Genomic DNA, 23768 nt, shown 5'->3' with positions numbered 1-23768 from the left:
GCTGACTTTTCGCTGTTCGCCCTGGTTCCTGGCAAAAACAACGGGGGGGGGGGTCTTGTTTAACCAGGCGCTGCCCCTGCTGGCATGAAATTTTGTCATGTCGTACCATCATTTTTTATTTTGGTTTAACCAATAAGAATACAATTTTGTCGGCTAAATCCCAAATTGCCAGCCCATCCTCGTTCATTCAGTATCCAAGTAGATACCCAACAGGGTGCACCACGAGAAGGTGAGGATTGGACATTAGGTCAGAAGCCCTGGTCGGTTCTCCGCATTCCTTTAAAGGCTATGTGGAGGTCTCCTCTCAGTTATACAGCTTTTACCCTTAAGCACACCCTTATTGCAATTACCATACTCTTTATTTAATGGGGGATTTAAATGAATATAATACTGTGGAGTAGTGCCCAAACTAACATCTGAGGACGAGTTGTGAAGTGTATGCTCAATGGTAATAATCTCTTCCTCTTAAACACAGCAAGCAACACTTTCTTCCATATACCTACTCAAACATTCACTGCCATAAGTCTACTCACCCTCCTTTTTCCACTCTTTCAGTGGGAAACTTATGAGAACTTATTTGTTATTGTTCATTTTCCTGTGAAATCCACTAAATGGGCATCCATGCATCACATTGCGAATATCACAATGGAAGTTTGAGCAAGCTGACTAGTCCATTTTCTCTATTTTAGCAGAATTTGAATTTGCAACAGTAATCTTGCATTTTTTTATCAACATCAAAAATGAAAAGCAGACGAACAACAAATTTTGTTTTCTTTGAGTGGTACTGAAGAATATAACGGTACTTTACCAAAGAAGAACCAAAGCTTCTTTCCTTTCAGTGGGAAACTTATGAGAACTTATTTGTTATTGTTCATTTTCCTGTGAAATCCACTAAATGGGCATCCATGCATCACATTGCGAATATCACAATGGAAGTTTGAGCAAGCTGACTGGTCCATTTTCTCTATTTTAGCAGAATTTGAATTTGCAACAGTAATCTTGCATTTTTTTATCAACATCAAAAATGAAAATCAGACGAACAACAAATTTTGTTTTCTTTGAGTGGTACTGAAGAATATAACAGTACTTTACCAAAGAAGAACCAAAGCTTCTTTCCTTAAATGCTTCCTAACCGCTGTTGGTCCAGATAACATGATTATGTGATGATCAAACATCTCACCAACTTCCAGGGATCAGTTATTAATGGAGCTGGAGCATATCTGTACTATTGCAACTGGAGCTTACCTGTTCAACAAAGTTCAAAGAATGCTTTATGAGAACATTCTTCCAGATACCTGGCAAAAGGCAACATTATTGCCTTTTCTAATCCAGGGAAGGATCCAAAAATCACCAATAAACAATCAACCGTTGCTCTTCAGTTGCTTGTGCAAGATTCAGAAAAAAAAAAAAAAACTCATATTTTGTGGTTTCTGGAGAAGATGGGAAACATCTATTAGAGATATCTTCCTAAAGTGTATTGGTATTATTGTGTTGTATTGGTTTTGTACTGATATGGAAAAAAACACACGACGCTACTTGGAGATTTGGAATGTTGGAAGACATAATTCTCAGAGGGGAATCTCCCTCTATTCATTAAGAACATTTATCCACCTGTCTCTTCCAAAACCAAGTAGGAACTGCCCTGTCCTGACTGATATAACCAGGCTGATTTTTAAGTGCCATGCTTTTTGCAGTCAAGGTTAACCCAGTAGCTGAATAGATTTCTCCAACTGCAAGATATGCCCTCTATGTGATTTTACCATCTTCTGCCATTCATGTAAAATGAGGGTCGTAGAAAGACAGCTGCAGCAAGCTGTTAAACATCTTTCAAAATAAGTGGTTGCAAATGGGTTCAGATTTTCACAGCAGAAAACAATTTGTGTACATTTTTGCTGCAGATGTGATCTTCATCCTGATCCAGAACTCTGACTAGGACAAAATTTATTCTCAGTTGCACCCTGTAGCTCAGTTCTTGGGTATTTGACAAGAAATCGGGCACTCACTTTCCTCCTGACATACATCACTTGTGAAATGAGTGCCATAAAGCAGTGAACATATCCTCCTTTGCATCTTATTTTTCACCTCTTGGGGTGCTGACAGATGTTCTTTGCCTTGTTTGTATTTAGTATTAACATGATCAAAACTTGATTATGCATATCAAGTTAATGATTATTGGTAAAGTTCAAAATCTTTAGTTAATTATTTTGAACTTTACCAATCCCTGGTCTGTTTATTGGGATAAATGAAACGCCTTTATTGCTTAGACATCAACAGCTATCTGTATTATATTCTGTGAAAATAAAATCCCTGTTAGGTGTAGTTGGCCACCATCCCATGTGGTGGCCAACTACACCTCCGATTCAAAAAATTAGAATAATCAAAGAAAACGTGTTGAATGATTTGAATTTATTGCATAGAAAATAATTATTACCAAATATGAATTAGCATCATCTAAATTTACGTACTTTGTAGATTATATAACCATGTAAACACATAACATGTAATATAAATTATAAGAACATTTATTATAACTGTTATTTGAAAATATTCATGAAATTAGAATAATTTTTAACCTGGTTCAAAGTATTAGAATATTCCAAATTTTCCCACTTGGTTTGAGGAGAGCATAGAAATAGCATATATTTCAGTAGCTGCGGGCTATTTCAGTTAATCATTTGCTAAACATGGGTCAAACGAGTGACATATCAGAAGCTGAGAAGTTTTATATGATGTCTCTACACAAAGAATGCCAAACTTAACAGTTTATAGCTAAGGAATTGAAATGTTCTCAAGCAAGCATGAGTAGAATATTGGGAGTGTATTCTAATAACCGGAGTTTTCAAAATAATCACCGCAATTGCAGTCAAAAGATAACTACATCAAGAGATGAGAGGAGATTGAAGAATATTGTGAAGAAAAACAGCTTCCAAAGTGCAAGGTGTTTTCACAGGTGATGGAAAGAACTAGGTTTCTAAATGTGTCTAAATCTACGATGTTGAGACAACTTCACAAATTGGACTTTGAAGCAAAAGGCAGCTAGAGTGCAATGGTGTAAACAAAGACTGTTGTGGGGTCAAGTGGACTGGAAAAAGGTACTTTTGCAATGAAAATATGTTTTGTGTGTCCCGTTGTCATCAAGGGATATGTGTTTGACCTCTTAAACGAAAAGCATTTGATAAAGAATGCATGAAATGTTTGGTGAAATTTGCAACCTCTGGCATATTATGGGCTTGCTACCAAAAGTATCATGTATGACTGCAGTGGGTCCAGGTAGGCTTTGTACATTGTGTGTACAAAAGATTCAGTTCCAAAGTGTATCAAGAAATTCTTGAGCACTTTATGTTACTGGCATCAGAAGATTTATGTGATGGTGATTTCCTATTTCAGCAAGATTCAGCTTCTTGTCACACTTCCAAGACCCCTACTAGATGGCTCAAAGAAAGGCAAATAATGTAATTTCTTGGCCAGAAAACACTCATTAGATTTAAACCCCATTGAGAATTGTGGGGAATTATGAAAAAACATCCTCAAGAAGTTGTCCCAAGGGACAAAAATGAACTTTTTTTTCTAGTCTGCAAACCATATGGGCATGTTTTGATTAAAAAAAAAAAAAGATTATGAACCACTAGTAAATAATATGCCTAACCCTTTATGAATCGTCATAAAAGCTAAGGGGGACAAAGTACGAAGTATCATGTTGTTTCCCTTTGACTAATTTTTGTGTATTTATTTTCTCATTATTCTAATATTTTGAACCACGTTAAAAATTATTGTAATTTTGTGAATGTTTTCAAATAACAGCTTTCTTATAATTTATATTGCATTTTTACGTGTTTACATAGTTATATAATGTACGAAGTACATAGATTTAGATGATGCTAATTCATATTTGGTAATAATTATTTTCTATGGAATAAATTGGAATTGCAAATCATTCAACACATTTTCTTTGATTAGATTATCCTAATTTTTTGATTTGGAGTTTTTTTTTTTTTTCATGGTGGAAGAATCTGTACAACACCTGTCAGACTATCATACAATCCTTTGCTTTGCAAATAAAATCTCTCTTACATGCTAGGTATTGGGATAGACAACATAGCACTGCCATCACTAAATACTGCACACTTCCACTATGTCATTCATACGAAGTCATTCGAAGAAAGCCAGAATGTGAGTGAAAATAGTGGCTTGATAGGGAATTGTGATGTTGAACAAGATGGCAATGAGAACGATGATCAAAGAGAGAGTGAATGCAACTATACAGAGAGAGAAAATGGTTTAAATGATGAAAAAAATTAGGAAATATTTGTAGGGAGTGAGATCGCTAGGTTGCACGCAGTGATACACAGTGTGCAGCGGCAGTTGGAGCACCTGCAAAACCCTTTCCGGAGTGCCGCGGCTAATGGAAATAAACAAGTTTTTGAAAGAAAAAATAAGCATAAGAGTGGGAGAGTTTCTGAAATGAAGGAAAGAGTGTTGTATGGTGACTCGTTATTAAGAGGGGTGATAGATGGGAGTTTAACTAAATCGTACTTACCGGGTGCGAAATTTAAGGATGTAAGTGAGAGTATTTGAGCGCAAAAACAGAGGGTGAAAGAATTGATAGTTGTGGCTGGTACGAATGAATTGAAAGGAGATAAATTTTTTATGAGAGAGGACTTTAAAGTATTGTTAAAGGTAGCAAAAGAAAAGAGTGACAGAGTTAGGATGGTGAGTCTGTTGCCGCGGTACGACAGAGAGGAGTTTAGAAGGAGGGCCATAATCGCAAATTACTTTATGCACAGGTTATGCAGACGGTGTGGTGTGGAATGAGTTTGATGAGCAAAAGGATTTATACAAGATGGATGGCCTGCATTTGAATGGATTTGGTGTGTGGAGACTGGAAAAAGTGTTGCTGAATGAAGTGAAAATGGATGTGCAGAACCAGGGAAACTAGAACTACCGAGGATGGGGGGGGGGGATGGATATGCAGACACCAGTGAGACAGAACATATATGATGTACCCGAGCCAGTACTATGGACAAGAAATCGGAATGGGATAGTTAGAATAACTCATCAAGATAGGGGTGGGACAAAGGGACCTCTGCATTTCATGTATACTAATGCCAGGAGTATTAGGAACAAGAAGGAAGAATTTTTGGCCTTGATTGGCTCTTCCTGGTTAGTGAAACATGGCTGACAGAAGATGATATGGTTAGTGGGATAGAATGTGTAAGTTATAGTGTGTTTAGGAGGGACAGAGAGAATAAAATGGGAGGAGGAGTGTTATTGATGATAGCTGATGAACTGCAACCAAGGAGAATTGAAATTGTATTGCAGGATAGTGAAAAGAGCTCATTTGAGGCTATTTGGTGTGAGATTGAGACTGGCAGAACAAAATATACAGTTGGGTGCTGCTATAGACCAAGTGATGGAATAGATGGTGGAGATAGTATGCATAAGCAAATAGAAGCAATGAGTGGAAGGAGGGTAATTATTATGGGGGATTTCAACTATGGTAACATTGATTGGAAGGAGGAGAGGACACATGTGAGGAAGGAACTGGATTTTATTCAATTATTAAGGGATAACTATCTGAGACAGCATGTAATTGAAAATACTAGAGCTTTGAGAGTGCTTGACCTGGTAATAGCATCTGAGAATTTGACTAATGAATATGACCATGTTGCTACCTATTGGTGAGAGTGATCATAAGGTCTTGACCTGGGAGGTGGCTAAAAGTGTGGAATTTTCGATTAAGACAGGGTATATGTGGAATTACCGTGCTGGCAAGTATGACAAGCTTAGGAGATTGCTTGGTTCGGTGCCATGGCATGCATAACTGCAAGGGCTGGATGTCGATAGAGCATAGGAAGTGGTCAAGGAGCATTTACAGGAGGTTATGGCTGATTGTATACCTAGGGTCTGAATAGGAATAGATATTGCTGGACCTGGCTAAGGCATTTGACAGGATACCACATGGAATTCTAATCCGTAAACTACAACATATGGGAATGGATATCGGGTTGGTGAGATGGATAGGTGGGTGGTTGATGGAAAGATATCAGAGAGTAGTTTATTCAGGAGTAGAGTCCAAAAGACAGCCTGTGACTAGTGGTGTGCCGCAGGGTTCTGTTCTTGGACCACTGCTGTTTAATTTGTTCATTAACGATATAGGGAAGGATCTCAGAGGAACAGTTCATTTGTTCGCTGATGATGCAAAGTTGGGTAGGGCAATAGTGAATGCAGAAGATGTCAAAATCTTGCAGGACAACTTGGTTAGATTGGAGTTCTGGGCTAAGGAGAATGGATGTCAATTTAATGTGGCAAAATGTAAGGTTATGCATTTTGGGGTGAAAAGATTAGCAGCAGTATATCAGATTGGTGGAACCGTACTCCAGGAGATCGAGGCCAGGGATTTTGGAGTGTTGGTGGATAGGGAGTTGAAGTTTAGGGGGCACATTGCAAAAGTGGCTATATCAGTTCATCAAATCACTTGGTTGCTGAAAAATACTTTAATAAGCAGAGACAAACAAGTTATTGTTCCTCTGTATTGAGCCTTGATAAGACCCCATCTAGACTACTGTGCCCAGATATGGGCGCTAGGGTTTCTTCTTGATGGGGAGGAGGTGGAGAGGATCCAGATGCAAGTGACCAAGATGATAGCAGGTCTATGGAATGAACCTTATGAGAACAGGTTGAAGATTTGTGGGTTGCAGAAATTGATTGATAAGTGGAAAAAGGGAGATGATTGAGACATTCAAATGTTGAAGGGTTTCTATTGGATTGATTCAGAGGATATTTTTGAGATCAGGACTGGTGGTGGGAGAACTAGGGGACACCTATGGAAGCTGGGCAAGAGTGTTAACAAGGGTGTTAGAGCTGGGTTCTTTACTTTTAAAGTGGGAAATGAGTGGAATAAGCTGCCAGAACCTGTTGTTGGTGCTATGACGGTGAGTGAGTTCAAGGCACGGTATGATAGATATTGTGAGAATGTCGTATAGTTGTATGGACATGATGTTTAGGACCTCTCTCGATGAGTCTATGGACTCCCTGGAGTTGCCCGTAATAATACATACCATGCAGCTTTTCTTTCTGCACGCTACCCTAATTTTCCATCCTTCCTATGTTTTCAGCAACTCTTTTAACTTCATGGAATAGAATACTTTGATTTTTGTGCCTGTTTACACTGATGGTTTGTTCAAAATCAGACACTAGTTGCTGTATTCCCAGACAGCCTAATATATGCTCGAATCCTACTACAATATAAGCTAGATATTGGATAACATAGTAAACAGCATAGCACAGAATTTCATATGCCACTAAATAGACTTCTATCATGTCACTTGAGCTATCTGCAATAGAGCTTGCATTAAAATACAGAATATTTCATTGGTACCAAAGGTACATAAAGTATTCAGATCGATGAAGTTCTTTATATGCAGTAGGATGCCTAAAGCTGCAGAAACATCGAGAGTTCTCTCAAATCCAACATATCCTCTATCGGTTATCTATGTTTCTATTGGATTCCAAGCCACATTAGAATGCAGCTGGGTCAGCTTTTTTTTTTCATGCTTCCACCATCTGCTTGTTCCATGTACTGATTATTGGTAGATCATCAGAAACCAACTCAATCGCAGTCATTATGGAATAGAGAGACCAATAATTAGCCCTTTCAGATTGAGCCCGAAATTAAATTCTGGCAGCTTTGGCCATGCAGGAACCGTAAAGAGGAAGTTGTTCTAGCTTAGTTCTGCATAGGTCATAGTCATCTTTCACATTCCTTCCTATTGAGGGGTGATGACATGTCTGTGTATAATTCATAGTTTAATTGACTGCTCATCAATTAAACTATTAATTAAACATTGACAAAACAACTCGTTTTGTCAATGAGTACAGTCATTGTTTCTGTTTTTAAATTTTTACAGAGCATTAATCTTTTTCATTGTATATAAATTATGATATTGAATATATTAGATTTATCAGTTTAACTAACTGTACGTAAACTTTGAATACCTGGTTTATTTACCTATGTTCTTATAAATTTCTAGCACTTGTTTTTATACAATTTTTATATTTGTGTTTATATTCCTTCTACATTTAATTTTCTACACTGATTTTTGTCTAATTATGCTCTTTTATTTATTTATATTTATTAACTTGTGTACTTCTGAGACATGTTTTGGTGAAGTATTGATGTGACAACTCCCCCCCCCCCCCTCCCCAAAGAAAAAATTTATTACTGATTTCTTGACAAAACATTTTTATGGCATATTTGAAAACATTAATGAAAAATCGTTGACAAATGTGCAAAATTTGAGAAGTGGGTTTAACTCTGACATATAAATTATTTTTAAACTCTAAATTAGTTTGAAATTGATGCGAACTTCGTAATGTCTGCGATACATTAAAATCAATTTTGGTGCAATAAACAAAAGACGTGTCATAGACGCCTTTTATGTTAACGGCTTAAGTCAAAAAAAGAGGTTGCGGAGACCTAATTTTTATTAATATTTTTATTAGCACTTGTTTTTTTATATAATTCCCACTCTTGAAAACTTTTAGACAGACAGACGGGGGGGCAGACTGCCCCAGGCGGCACTTTGAACCTTTTTGAACTTTTGCAGTTAATCCTAAAATACAGTCTCGAGAACTCAGTTCCAAATATTGTAATACTACTGTGAATTTTCCTCACAATTGCTGTAAGTGTTGCTAGTTGTAAGAGGAGTTTTTCTAAATAAAATTTGATTAAGAATTACCTACAATACTATGAAATAGACTTTGCCAATGTCATCGATTTTGCTAACAAAAAAGCAGGAAAACTGACATTTTAGAATGTTGAAATTAAAGTTTTATTTCAAAAATAAACATAGTGTTTAATTTATTTCCCAATACGTCGTTTTGACTTTTTGTAGTATTTTTGGTGTGCATTGAGAGGGGCGGCAAACTCAAGGACTGCCCCGGGCAGCAACAGCTCTAGCTACGTCACTGTATGAACCTTAGTTTAGCAAGCAAGCAGTCCCAGTTTTCCTTAGTTTTTTCTCTAGGTACTGGTATGTGTGATATGGGAGGATGGAAGCCATTTCAGTAGAAGTGGCCGTTGGCCATTATTCATACACATGCAGCTGAACTCAAAGCTCACTGTATGCCTATCTTTCTTACTTTCATTATTTGGAGATGCTGTCTGCTTGTTTTCCCCTAAGACATACATTTTCAGAAAAAATATGAGTAAGTTTTTCTGTTCTCATTACTGACCTAGACATATAGTATGGATTCCTAAAGGTTTTTTTAACCTCTCGAATAGGATTGATGTATGGTAGGAAAGTTTCATCTTGGCTGTTTATTTTAGAATTGAAGGATATATTATTTGATGTTACATCGAGTGCCAGGGTTGTACATCATGTGTAACAGGATAAGATATTTGCATTTTTTAACTTAACAAGGTATGTTTAGGCTAAGAAAGCTGTTTCTTATAGTGTAGCATGTGGAGCATTTGCCAAAAGTTGTCATAGTATTCCACTGATTGAAAGAGGATGATATTTTCGTCTTTTATTAGTATACTTTTTTTTACAGTATGATTGACCTCTCTGAAGATTAGTCAGACATCTAAAACAAAAGTAATAAAGTCAGAAGCATAGTTTGTTTTGTTGATTGTCTTAAATAGTGAATATTTAAGCATTTTATGACCAAGATAGAGCAAGTTGTATAAGCCATCATAATATATTACTCTCATAAGCTTGTTTTCTTAATGTCACATTTACTTCTTACATTTGCAATTAAAAAAAAAAAAAAATAGAGGAAATAATGAGAATAATATGCATAACTTTTCATGTAGGCCTTCTACAATAACTATAATAAAAATACATTTGTGCTTGACTGTAGTAGCATTTATAATTTTTTAAAGGTAAATTTGATTTTCTTTGAGAGAGAACATTATATAACAAAATTTGAACACCATATTTGATATTATTTAAACTTTCTTGTTAGCTTTATAGACATTTTTTCAAATCTCTTTCTTTTTACAGACTATATTAGCACCATTTACTGACTGCCATTTTTACTATTCTGCTGACATATCAGATTATGCATTCAGGTAAATTGTTATTGCATCTACCTTTTTTGCTCTCTTTAATAAATTAATGTTCAGTATATATGTGTATGAGTTTCTTCAGTATTTATGAGATGCACCTAGTCCTGGAGCCATGATGGGATATTCTCATCTCACTCTCTTCTGCTATATCTAACAATCACATGTTCTCTTGTGTGCATGCATGTTTTATAGGAAGAGAATTTATTAGAAGAGAAAAATGTTACTATTTCAGTCTTGAGGCCACCTGAGCTTGAAAGAGGGCCAAAAAACTTAAGCAGACTTCTTTTATATTTTAAAATCACTCGTTTATAGTGGCATCTATCAGTTTTGTATAAGTATCTAATTAATAATGAAGTGTGTAGTAATGAAAATTATTGAACTAAAGGATAATAAATATCCATTATTATTTCATGTCAAGTAGAAAAAATATTTATAATTAAAAGTTTTGAAAGTGATATTGAGAACTTGCACAGATACATACCTTCACCATGAGTTGTCACTTAAAGACATGGGCATTATTGGGAGGCCATATATGTTCCTTTCTGCTTACTGGTATAAAATACTTTGTTTCTTTTAGTGAATACTTATGTGATGTCTCAGAGATAATGCTGTTGAAAATTTGTGTACTACTTAGAAATTTAAAACAATGTTTCATTTGTTGATCTACTCCTTATTTATATCTTAATTTAATAATTTTTAATTAGAAGTAATAACAGCATCTATTAGAAGAATTGGAGAAGTACTATGTTGGCATAATTGGTGTTACTGAAATGAAGACAAAAAAACAGGCAAATGCTTCTAAATAGCAACTACAGTTGCTAAGATGTTATATTCAAGCATTAATGATTAGGAAAAGGATGTATAGCTTCAGTATTCAACAATAAATATTAAATGAAGCTAAACCTTCTTGAATGGCAAGCAGTTTCAAGTGTTGATGATATAGGCAAACATTAGAAAGCAAAACTGAACACTGAGGCTTATTTGTGCATATGGTCCCACAGAAGATTCTCCTAAATAAGGAGAGGAATTTTTTGTTACTATAGACAGCAAGTTACATAAAGGAAAAGTTGGTCCTGGTCGAAGATCCAAACATCAGAGTAGGAAATCAAACCACACACATATAGAAATATGTTGAGAAATTTGGAGAATATAGCAAATCATAATAATAATAATAGTATCTGGATTTCTGTTCAGGACATGGACCTTTCATCACTAACATAGTATTCCAGTATAAAAAAGTGCACGAATTCACCTGAAGAGAAATCACAAGAAATAAGAAAAGTGTCGTTGACTAGGTTTCTGCTGAAAGTGAACTATACAGATTTGAAATAGGAAGTGATCCCACTTAGTTCTGAACAAAATTAAAATAAACGTCATATTGAAAAGAAAATTATATAAGAAAGTTTTTATTTAAAAAAAAATCAAAGTTGAGGCTTTCAGAAGTGAACTATTGAGAAAAATTAAGGAATTTGAAAATAAGAACCGACCTGTAGAGACTATAGAAAATATTGATTTATTCAGCCAGAGGTGAAGATGTCTGCAAGAATAGAAAAATCAGAACTCTATGGCATACTGAAGAGGTTAAGGAGACAGTCATGGAAAAAAGAAAGCATATTGAAAGTTCTTGGCAAGTAAGTTGGCATGTGCACTGAGAGAATGCAGAGAAAATGTAAAAAGGTGAAACAATGTGTATAAGTAGTTACACGAAAGTGATGGGAATACTTTGGTAAGAATACAGAGGATAATTATCAGGAAGATGACAAAATATGGTATGGTGGGGAAAAAAAGGAAAAAAAAAAAACAGTACACCCCCTTCGGTACACAATCTATGAGATATGCCATTCAACTGCATGCACGTTAATAGAAGAGCACGTGTAGAGTCTATGCCATTATATTGAGCTGTAGCAATGGTTTTGATGTTGGAAGAAAATACACTTTTTGTTGAGTGTCATTTTCGTTCATACGGATTTGGTATAGCAAATGGTCTATGACATGCTTGTGAGCAGTTTGTCATTTTCTTAAGCATTTCTCAAGCAATAGTGTCATCATTGCCTTAATCGAGAGGTTCTGATGTACTGGGAGTGTTCTACTGCAATGCAATAGGCATTCAGGGAGACCATGAACCATTAACACAAATGAGAATCATGGGCATGTGCTGGAACAAGTATTACATTCTCTAAAATGGGCATTCCACCATGACCAGCCTTCATACTTTGATGAACTAAGGATAAAATTACATGATATGTCAGGCAGATGTCCCAACCCTTGTTCTCCGAGATGACAGAGAAACTTTGCATGCACTATGAAATCTGTCTTGAAAGACATGGTGCCTATTTAGAGGCTATTGAAAAAGCTTAGATATGGAGGATGCGAACTGTAAAAGTCACTTGTAAAGACAAAGGTTGTATGAAAACTAAAGATTCATGGAGATGTTTGGAGCAATTACTTTGAAAGATTGATAAATGTGATCGAATTTTTTATCAGCAGCACATATCATTTTAGGTAAGGAAAAAGCTATCAAAGAGCTGAAATGTGGGAAGGCAGCTGGAGTAGATGATATTTGACCAGAAATGTTCAAATATGGAAGTATTATTATTATTCAGAGACCTTCAGGGAGTCCGAGACGCATCGAGGGGAGGCCACATACTACATGCACAAGCTATCATACTTATTCTTGAATTCGTTCACACAGCTTGCACTCACAACATCCAATGGCAATCTATTCCAATCATGCACCACCTTATGAGAGAAAATTCTAGCCCTCTCCCCTCCTCCTTAGCTGCATTCTTTCTCAGCTTCCAAGGATGCCTGTCCTCTTGTCCTTTCCCGACCCTCCATAAATTGAAAAATTCCATCAGCTGTAATCCTGTATGACCCTTTCAGAAGTTTGTAAGTCTCAATCATATCACCCTTCTTTCTCCTGTTTGCTGGTGTCTGCAGTCTACAAATTCTCAATCTGCCTTTATAATCAGTATTCCACAATCCTGATATCATTTTTAACACTCTCCTTTGCACTCTCTCCACTATTTAAGAATCACAATGGAAACCAGACTTGCTGTTCACTATTACCCCAAGTTCCTAGCCTCATCAATCTTCTGCAATCTAGTACCATTGATGTTATACACAGTATGCAACATTTTCAACCTAAAGTGCAAAATCTGATATTTTACAACATTAGACTATCATTATCCTTTGCCCACAATGCCAATTTATTTAAATTATCCTGCAAGATAGCTATATCACCTTTATCAATTATTGCCTCCCCCATTTTTCATCATCAGCAAACGAATGTCCCCCTTAAATCTTTCCCTATATCATTAATATTCAAATTAAAGAGTAGTGGTCCTAGTACAGATAACTAAGGTACTCCACTAGTCACTCTCATTCTCTTTCTATAGTGGATATTCCACTCCACCATACCAACTTCATATCCATTCCCATTTGCTCTAACTTTTGTAATACTTTTCCACATGGTAACATGCAAATTGCCATTGTAGAGCCCAACAGTATCATGGTATCAATTCCCTTATCTAATTCTGCTGTCACTCTATTATAAAACATTAGTAAATTATTAAGGCAGCACCTGCCTTAATAATTAATAATCTTAATATAATATAATAATAACCCATTATCTCTTTGGTATTCCTGTAGTTTTGTTTCCATGTTCTGGGATACCATTCAGATATCAACTTTGTTCATATGACCTGCCTATTGCTATTTTTATCTTTTAATAGCTTTTTAATGTGTCTCATCCTAGTCTGAGCTGTGATCAAAGTATTGCGCTTTCTATCTAGAATGGTAATACTGAGTAATGATCTTTCCATTTTACTCTTGGTAAATCTCAACTCGATCAAAGTTTTTAGTCAAAGTATCGTATTTCACTTCCATATATCATGATTGGAAGTATACAACAGTCGAATATTTTTCTTTTATGGCAGATTGGAATGTTTCCTTTGGGTGCTTCACAGTGTTTTCCAAAGGGTCTCCAAACCAAATTGAATTCTATGTATAATTTCTTCTTCATAGCTTTTCTCCACTGTGATCTTTTGTCTTAGGTGAACATAGGATTTGTACTGGCTTTTTGGTGATGTATTTATTATACATTATTTTCATTTTGTCTTTGCAAAGGTTGGTTGATTGGTAGAGCCTCTGCTACTTACGACTCACGCAAAAAGTTAAGCAAGTTTGAGCGTGGTTAGTAGTTGGAAGAAATAAATCTTTCGATCTGTTGGCACGCTCTTCCTCGATGAGTCTTTGGACTCCCTGGAAGTGTTAGATAATAATAATAATCTGTTTTATATCTATTTGCTTATATCCTTTCTTTTTATTTTCTGCATTCAATTCATTGATCATTTGTTGAAATTCTTCTGCAGAATTTCCTAAAATAACTATGTTATCAGCAAATTGTGGGTGATTTAGTTCTTTCCCATTTGCTATAAAACTCTAATTTTCCAATCCAGATTTTTAAAAAGTTCTTCTAGGACTGCTGTAAATAATATTTCCAGATGTACAAAACTTAAATACAAATCCTTGTTATGTTGAAAGTTTTTCCACTTGGGTATAGTATAAATTAAAGATATTAAAGATGCCAAGAAATTATATTCTTGGTTTAATCCTTTATCCAAATGTAAGCAAACAAAGTTTGCACATGAAGTAACTTCACAACTGGGCAACTCATATATAGAGATTAATGACTTCACATCACTTGCCTTAGTATCCCATAATGCTATGCATTATGGGAAGGGTCACTACCCAGATTGGTTTTGACCTTTATTGAGGTCTCTATAGAAGTAATTAATAAGAATTAATTAATAATTAATTATTATTAATAATTATTATAACATCTTGTATTTGTTGCTCATCAAAATCTCATCTGTTTTTGTCTTCTTTGTTTCTGTAATGACTATCATGTTGATCTGGTAGGTACTTATCCAATTCTGCTGCTAATTCCATTTCTTTTCCATTGATGCTTCTTTTGTTGATGGTGCCAATCTTGAACTCTGCTGATGTTCTGGAATTTGCTCGAGTAGTTGACTTTTCTCTGTTTGCTCTAGTTGCCTGACTAAAATGACTTGGGCCTTGTTTAATCAGGTGACATACCAGTTGCCACGAATTTCTGTCATGTTGTACCATCATTTTCCGATTTTGATTTCAGCCAATAATAATAATGCAGTTAGTCTGCCAAATCCCTTGCTGACCCATTCTCTTTCATTCAGTATCTAGGCAGAGATCTACTAATGGGGTGCACCATGAGAAGATGAGGATTGGAGATTAGGTCAGAAGCCTTATTGGTTATCCACATTCCTAAAAAAAACTATGTGGATGTCTCTTTCCAGTTATCCAACTTTGACCCATATGCACACCACATATGTATTTATTATAATGTTTGGTGGTATTTATCACAGACAGTTAACTCTTGCTATAGTAAACATTGTTATAACAAACTTGCTTTCATCTAAACCTGATTCATAGTCATCCATGCTTTGCTGATTGCTGGCTTTAGTATCATTATGCCTTAGGATTTTTTGTATAATAACCAAACACGGACTTTAGTTTGAAATTTCCTTCAGCATTATCACCCATTAAAACTGTTATTCAGTCTTTTGGTGATTTATAACCAGGTTTTGATTTTTCATTCTTTGTAAGAGAGTAGAGTAATTTATAGATACATACTTCTGATACTGTATATTTTATTTCTCTAGTAGCAGTTATTTCTCTTGTGTAGGATCATGTAGGATTTATCTTCATCTGAACAGTCTTCTTTTCATTTTATAGTTCTCTTAAAGCATAGAAGGTTTTGGAAACAGTAATCTACCATTTATCCAACCCTTCAATTATGAAAATAGCAAGTTCTGATAATTGAAGTAAAATTATATAATACTTTACCAGAAAGTCTGTTGCTATACAAGGGTCAGTTAATTGATGGGTTGTGGTTTTGAAAGTTGGATAAATGGTAGATTACTGTATAACTGTTTTGTATACCAAATTAAAGCACTTTTTCTGCAAGCACAATAGCATATGATTAAGTCTTAAAGATCATGTAATTCAAGAACATTTGAGTTATGAGTTGGAACTCAGTTGTATTATACCTAGAACAGTATAATATCTACAAAGGAAAATGCCAGATAATGTGAGGCATAGCATTGCATTTGGACATTACAAACTAAACACGGCTGAACATCTCATTTTCAGTGACTATTGCCGTTCTGGATGGTCATTCTGAATTGATTCTGAGACCTGCATCAGATATTCAGATCCAGTGTGGACTGGTATTGTTCCTGGATTGTTGGATGAACTGATTGCTTTAAGAGAAATTGTGACATCATCTTGCCAGATTGTCAAGTTCATTAGAATGGAATGGAAGGAGATTTGTAGGAGGAGTAGTTTACTCTAAAATTCCGTATAATGAACAAGTTCATTATATGGAAATTTTCACACAAATTAACCTGAACATGCTCAGTATTGTACTAGTATTTGAAGAGAATTGCTCAGGAAAGACAAATTAGCATGTCACAAGACAAAAACTTTAGCTCCATTTTCATCTTACACTGAAGTTGCAACAGTTGCAAATCACCAACAAATCCAGTCTGACTTTTGAAAGAGCTAAATGCTTAAAACACCTCCCAAGTGAAAAATAAACTTTCAACCTCCTATATAAATTGCAGACATGCCATTTTATCCCTTGCAAAGGCCATTGCAGACAACCTGTCCATCTGTTTTTTGCTTTCTCTTTTTCTTTTCTTTAAAGTAGATATCAAAACATCTCCAACATAGATGATAGAATTTGTGTATCCTGGTCTGGAAGCAAACCCATATCAGCCGATTAAAAAAAAAAAAAAAGAAAGAAAAAAGAAATGAGGGGTTGCTATCAATCTACTGATCCATTACCTTGTCCTCTAAAAAAAAAAAATAATAATTGCAATGAAATTATCTTCTTCACTGCTTGCAGGTCTACTGGTTCATCAGTGACGACTTGTGGAGATTTTGTCACTTCAGATCCATACCATATCTCTGTGCTTACATCACCCACTTCTGGCCACATGATATGAAAAGATTCAAAGAAACCTGTGCTGTTGCAGTTGACATTTTCAAAGCATTGATAGGATCTTGCACATATGCTGCTCAGCAGATTTCCTTTCTTTCTCTCAAGGACTGTTTTATTGCCTACTCTGTCTTTTCCTATATATAAATGACTCGTTAATCTCTCACCTTAGCCCATTATATCAATATATATGATTAGCCTCTATATACAAGTAGTCTAGTGGTGAAGATACTTCACACACAGACTTTGCTTATACTTGGAACCAAGGATTAAAGCAAGAATATAATTTCTTAGCATCTAACCAAGTGAAATACTTGTAACATCTATCTCTAATCCAAAGTAATTTAATACAACATAATACACCTTTTAACTATTTGTATGTGAAAAATATATATGACTCCTGCATTACTTTAACTTTGATATCCCTTCTGGGCCTGGCTCCCACTGATGAGACTTGAGGTTGAAACTGGTCTGGGTAATGGCCATTCCCATAATGCATAGTATTATACACACCCAAAGGAGGGTGTGTGCGTGTGTGTGAGAGAGAGAGAGCGTATGCGCTTGGCATTATGGGATACTGAGCAATTCATATGAAGTCATTTGCCTCTATATACAAGTAGTCCAGTCGTTAAGATACTTCACGACTGATAATAGTACACTCCGTGTCTCCTCCTACTCATTTGATAAATTTCAACACTCCTAAGATTCAGGGTCATACAACTATTACCATGAGTATTGTTGTTCATTATAAAACGTTGTATCATCATTTCCTTTGAAGAATGTACTTCACTACTACCAAAACATTGTCTTTTTTTTTTACAAAAAAAAAAAAAAAATCGGTCGTAGTTCACAACTTACGAGGGTGGTCTGAAAAGTTCTCAGCCTAACAATAAAAAAAACGAATTTATAATTTCAAATTTTTTTTATTTTTCAGCATAATCTCTCTTTAGACTAGTACATTTATTCCAGCGCTGCTCCACCACCATTATCCTGTCCCTGTAGTGGTTCTCAGTAAGATCTGCAAAATACCCCTCTACAGCTGCAATTACCTCTTGATTCGAAGATAAACACTGATCAGCAAGGAAGAGTTTTAGTTTTGGGAAGAGTTAGAAGTCAGAGGGATCCAAATCTGGGGAATAGGGTGGATGTTCCAACAATTCATAGTGCAGATCCCTTAATTTTCCCATTCCCAAAACACCTTTGTGGGCAGGTACATTCTCCTGATGAAAGATGATTTTTTTTCTTCTCAAACCTGGTTATTTCTCATGTTTCTCGTCTAGTCTGGTTAAAAGATCGGAATAATATTCCCCGGTTATTGTTTTACCCTTTTCAAGATAATTAATAAACAAAATGCCTTTAGCATCCCAAAACACCGATGCCATGACCTTGTCTTCTTTGGCTCTGAAGCGGCTACTGTCCACTGTTTTGACTGCTGTTTGGATTATGGTATGTACTGGTGAATCAAAGTCTCATCCATAGTAATAAATCAATGCACAAAATCAGTTTTTTTTTTTAAAAAAGAAACTGATTTATTCTTTTTAAAACGCTCCAAGCACTGTTCAGAGATTTTCATGCTAGTGCATTTTTGATCTACTTTGAGCAAGCTCACCGCCCATCTTGCGCAAAGCTTTTTCATTTGCAATTCTTCATGCAAAATATATCCTACAAGTTCTTTTGAAATGCCTATAGTCTCAGCAATTTCACGCACTTTGACTCGCCGGTCATCCAATACCATATTGTGCACTTGATCAATGATTTCTGGTGGTGTTACACTTTTTTGGATGTCCTTCATGTGGATCATCTTCAAGGGTGGTACGGCCATGTTTGAACTCGGCAACCCATTTCTTAATTGTCGAAAACGAAGTAGAAGAGTGCCCATAAACTTTTATGAACGTTCGAATGAATTTCTTTTGGCATTAAACCTTCTTTTACAAAGAATTTTGCTTCAAACAGCTGTATAAAACAAACTGCGTGATAGAATGACTTGCAATTTCGCATGGATGCTTATGACAGATCTACCAACTTAGAAAAAAAAACAATGTTGCCGATAGTGTTGCCATCTATGGTTGAGGCCTAGAACTTTTCAGACCACCCTCGTATTTATTTTTCCACAATGTCAATACTCTTGAAGAAGATAAAGAAACATTTTTCACATCACATTCTATCTCATGAATAATTTTAACTTTTTTTGCGATCTGATGGACTTTCTCATTTAGTAGACATTTCTGAAGGAAGGGTCCATTTTTAATTGATTTTACAATCATAGCAGTGTTGGGTAAAGTGAAAAATGAGGGCTTGAGTCTAGACACTGGAGAAATAGATAGAGAGGAGATGGTCCTCAAAGCCAAGATTAGGTTATAAACTGGCCAGTAATCCAATGCAGATGGTCATTAAGGCTAAGTCACTCATTCTTGTCTATTCCAAGAACTTCTCGAGCAATTAAGAAATATTTATATAGTTACCAAAATTCGTATTGTATATTTGTGTAGTATGCGCTTTTAAAAAATGAGCAATTGTATGGGAATATGTGTAAATTAAAATCATTGTGTTTTTGCTTATTACAACTGTGATCTTGTTATTTCTGTCTTCGTTACAACAAAGTTCAACTGTATAAGCAAATACAGTTAGTCACATTTGAAAAGAACATGCTTCAAACTTCTGAATAAACAGAAAAATGAATGTGAAAAAAAATGAATATGCACTTCTATTTCTGATAAGAGGTGGGTTTCAGAACAGGCTCATGTTGTGTATGTTTGAAGAAATTTCAAAGGCATAGTCTACTTTGAGCAGGTTCTAGAATGCTGCACTCTCATTGCTGACCTCTTCTCATCACAGTCTCTCTGAATGCTACTCACTGGCCATTTGAAGGTGAACGGTTCTCCAAAAAGACAATGTCAAAGTGCACACAGCAATTCAAATGCAAGAAAACAAAACATCAAGGTTCTGGACATGGAGATATATCGGCATATATATTGACATCATCTGATTAGCACTTATTTCAATTATTGTCTTACTCTGTTTATGGACATTTCCTCACCAATGCTGAGTGGGTGTCAAGAATTGTTCATCCCCAATGACTAGATTTGTTATTGTAAATTGAAATTCTTGAACTCAGTCCTGCTACTAGAGAAAGATCAGCACCTTAAAATGTAACATGTTTTGTTGAATAATGTTTTTCATTTCTGTTTTTGTGCAGTGTACAAATGAAAATTATCTAATGTACAAATTACCATCATAATCACCATCAATTTCTAATAGTTATATCTTCAGGAGAAATCTATCAGGTTATTTTGCACATTATAGTAAAAATAATCATAATAAAAATTCTGAATATTTTTACGTATTGTTTATGTTAGTATGTTTATTAGTTTTGTTTTCATAACGCATGGTCGGCACTTGCGATGTGCCCATTATGGAATTGTTTTGTCCAAAGTAATATGTAAAGAAGTTAAAAAATTGATATACTTACTAGATTTGATCTTTGTATTACTTAAAAGAATTTGATTGTAATTTAAAATTATCAAAAGTTGTGTTTTATGAGGACATTCTCTTGTCACTAACGGATACAACGTGTCAGCTATTTTACAGTACTTAGTTTTTGACTTTCGTGGAGTGCGCATGCTCGCGGAGAAGTTTTATGGAGTGATTGACAGCTGACAAGAAAGCGTTCGGTATCTGAGTAACGGCTGAAAACAAGAGAGTGTTCGGAAGGAATTTAGAACACAGGCCAGCAGACATTTAGGTTCGGAAGGAACTTAAGCTTTTTATGTGACAGTCAGAGGAAAATTAATAGTATATTCCGAAACAGGAATCGTGGAACTATTAAGTTTTAATGTGGAATAAGTATGTGGATAAATAAAAGGGAAATATTGCTATAAATCGTTTTAAAAGGAATATTGGAGGAAACACTGATTGAAAGATTTATAGTAGATTCCGAAAAGGGAATCGTAGAACTGTAAGTTGTTTTAATTGGAAGAGTAAGACTGTCAATAAGCATTTAGTGAATAAAAGAAGAATTTGCTATTTACGTTCTAAAGGAATGTTCGAGAAAACTCTGATTAGGAAGTTTCATCTGTATTAAGGACGCCGGATCTGACTATTATTTCTACTGAAGAAAAGAGACAGAATTAAGTCAGGAAGATTTTGTGTGTGTTCAGTGATGAAAAGGATCCTGTGCAAATGAAGAATGGAGTCACATATCTTCAGAAAAGGGCCTTGACAGAGAAAGAAACTGGCTATGAACATTTTGTGATTGTGCAAACAAAGTGTTTAGTCTAGTCTTAAGTGTAAGTTTATTTTTTAAAAGGCCTTGGATCCAATTAATTTGTAGTTAGTTATGTAATATTTGTTTGAAGTGTATATATATTGTTTTTGTTTTATTAAATGTATTTATTTTGTATTTTGGTCTTGAGTCAGTGATTATTTGGATTCTGAAAGAAAGAGTTAAGATCATTGCACCAATTGGAGTGAACCCTTGTGCATATAACATATAGGTACACTCAGAATTAAAAAAATAATTGTTAGAAACAGAGATCATCTCTATGGTAGGATAAATATTAAGAAATAATATCTATGAATATCCTTATCTATATAAAAATCCACCAATTATTAACAATAGTACTATATGATTAAGTTTGAAATATTACAAGCATCCTCTTAAGAATATTCTTCTAAATTAGTCTGTTATTTGTCAGATCTCCAGTATGGGCACATTTAATATTTTGGCCTTCTAAGGCTTTTTTTTTTTTTCTTTTGTTATTCCAAGAAACTGGATTTATTTGGTTCTTGAAACAAAGAAAAACACTGACAAGAAGCCGTAAGGAATTTATGACTTCTTTATATGAAGAAAAACAAAAAAAGTAACATATAAAGCTGAAAGAAACCACTATAGTGCAGTCAATCAAACACCAGGAAACAGTGAAGTATGCATGAGTCATTAGTTTTCTTAGCATAATTTGGGGATAATTAGCTGAAATGAAGTTAGGTATGAGCAGCAATCTAATCAAAGATTTCCAGGTATAACTTATGATGAGTCCTTGGTTATTAGTAAGTGAGCCATGTGAAAAAATAGTTCTGAATTCCTTAATCTAACGAGAAAGAAAGTTATGTCTAAATATCTCTGTGTATCCGTGTGTGTGTGTTCCAAGAATCCAGCTTATGATGGAAAAGGAAAATAATAGTTTAATCTTCCTTAGACACCTTAGTGACACCTTCTGAATGGCAACCTCTCCTTCACTGTATACAGAAAACTCACTCACACAAACAGATACATTCACAAACTCGCCCACCACCACCCCTCTCAACAATATGGCATCATTAAAACTGTAACCATTAGAGCCTACAATCTTTGTTCCAGTGGAACCTCTCTTTACAGAACTCAACCACATGCACAACACCTTTCTATCCAAAGTTTGGACAGAATTTTAAGTGAGTTAACTGGTCTCATACGGATGTAGAGGGTTTTTTTCACCCAGAAACTCATTTTTTTTTTGTCCCTCAGAACAGGCAAACTGTCCTCGTGAACATACACACAGACCTACAGTCATAAGATATATATACTTAATACCTCATTACGAGGGCTCACCTGCCCTTCCTTAAAGGGATGGGAGAGAAAGGGAGGGGAATCCCATATTTGTATGTGATTTGTATGGGAACCCCATACAAATAAATAAACATAACTTAAAAAAAAAATCAATCCTCTCCCTCACATTGCAGCCATCCCTTCAGAAGGATTTCACAAATACCATCACCATTCCCTACATTTGGGGTAGTACATCAGAAAAAATAGCCATTCAGTCTCTGCATAGCTTTCAAGCCCCAGTAAACTTGCTACCCCTATCAGCTCCATCCTCTCTCAGTGCCTGGCTATTTTCAATTCTCAATATAAAGTACTCTGTTTCTGCAAGTTGGCTTACTATGGACAGGCAGGTAGATCAGCTTCCAATCCATTTAAATGAACACAAAACTTGCATCTGCAATCATGACTTCGGTCAATCTGTTCTTGCAGGCCATGTATTGTATACCACTCACAGGATCTCTGAAAGAAAACCACCATGATACATCACAGTGAATTTCAAAAGAAAGACTATTTTTAGAATCTGCAGTGGCCCTCAAGAAATCAACCAGATGTAAACAAATGTGGGTGCAAGAAACTGGACTGGAGCCATGGACAAGAGCTCTTCTACTAGCGCAGTAAGTCCTGATTACATCCTTTATGAAATTATAAAGCATCTTCCATCATTTTCTCTGGATCTCCTTTTAATATACAACAGAATACTTACAGAGAAGTTGTTTCCAGATTCTTGGCATAAGTCAATTGTTATTTTCATTCCCAAGCAGGAAAGGATCCAGCATATGCAAACAATTATTGAATTGTCATTCTGACAAGCTATCTTTGTAAGATATTGGAAAAAAATGGTAAATCCCAGACTTCTTTGATATTTAGAAAGTAACAATCATCTTGGGTGGAAAGACCTGGGTTAATAAATCCTGTCTAGGATGCAAAGAATCTTTATCAAAGCTTTTCAGCTGAAGGTGAGTTAATCAGTCTCATTTGCAGGGCAGGGTTTTCCCTCCTGGTAATTTGGGTATTTCATCTTACAAAGCAGGCAAATTGGTTATTATAACACACACAATTAACAGACATAATACACTGAC

The 23768-nt window shown here is 35.4% G+C and overlaps 1 protein-coding gene across 2 annotated transcripts in view; it reads left to right on the top strand.

The window, feature by feature from the left end:
• Positions 1-23768, top strand: part of rictor (rapamycin-insensitive companion of Tor) — a 955009-nt gene that overhangs the window by 137161 nt on the left and 794080 nt on the right. For both annotated transcript variants that reach the window (XM_090406113.1, XM_090406114.1), the window contains exon 6: positions 10005-10072. In XM_090406113.1, the coding sequence (XP_090262239.1) occupies positions 10005-10072 (68 nt within the window). The remainder of the gene's footprint in view (positions 1-10004; positions 10073-23768) is intronic.

Source organism: Typopeltis vanoorti, chromosome 16 (assembly GCF_054136105.1).
Source record: "Typopeltis vanoorti isolate ZY-2024b chromosome 16, IOZ_Tvanoo_1.0, whole genome shotgun sequence".
NCBI lineage: Eukaryota > Metazoa > Arthropoda > Arachnida > Uropygi > Thelyphonidae > Typopeltis > Typopeltis vanoorti.
Note: the sequence above shows the minus strand (reverse complement) of the source record. Positions and strands in the feature narration are given on the sequence as shown.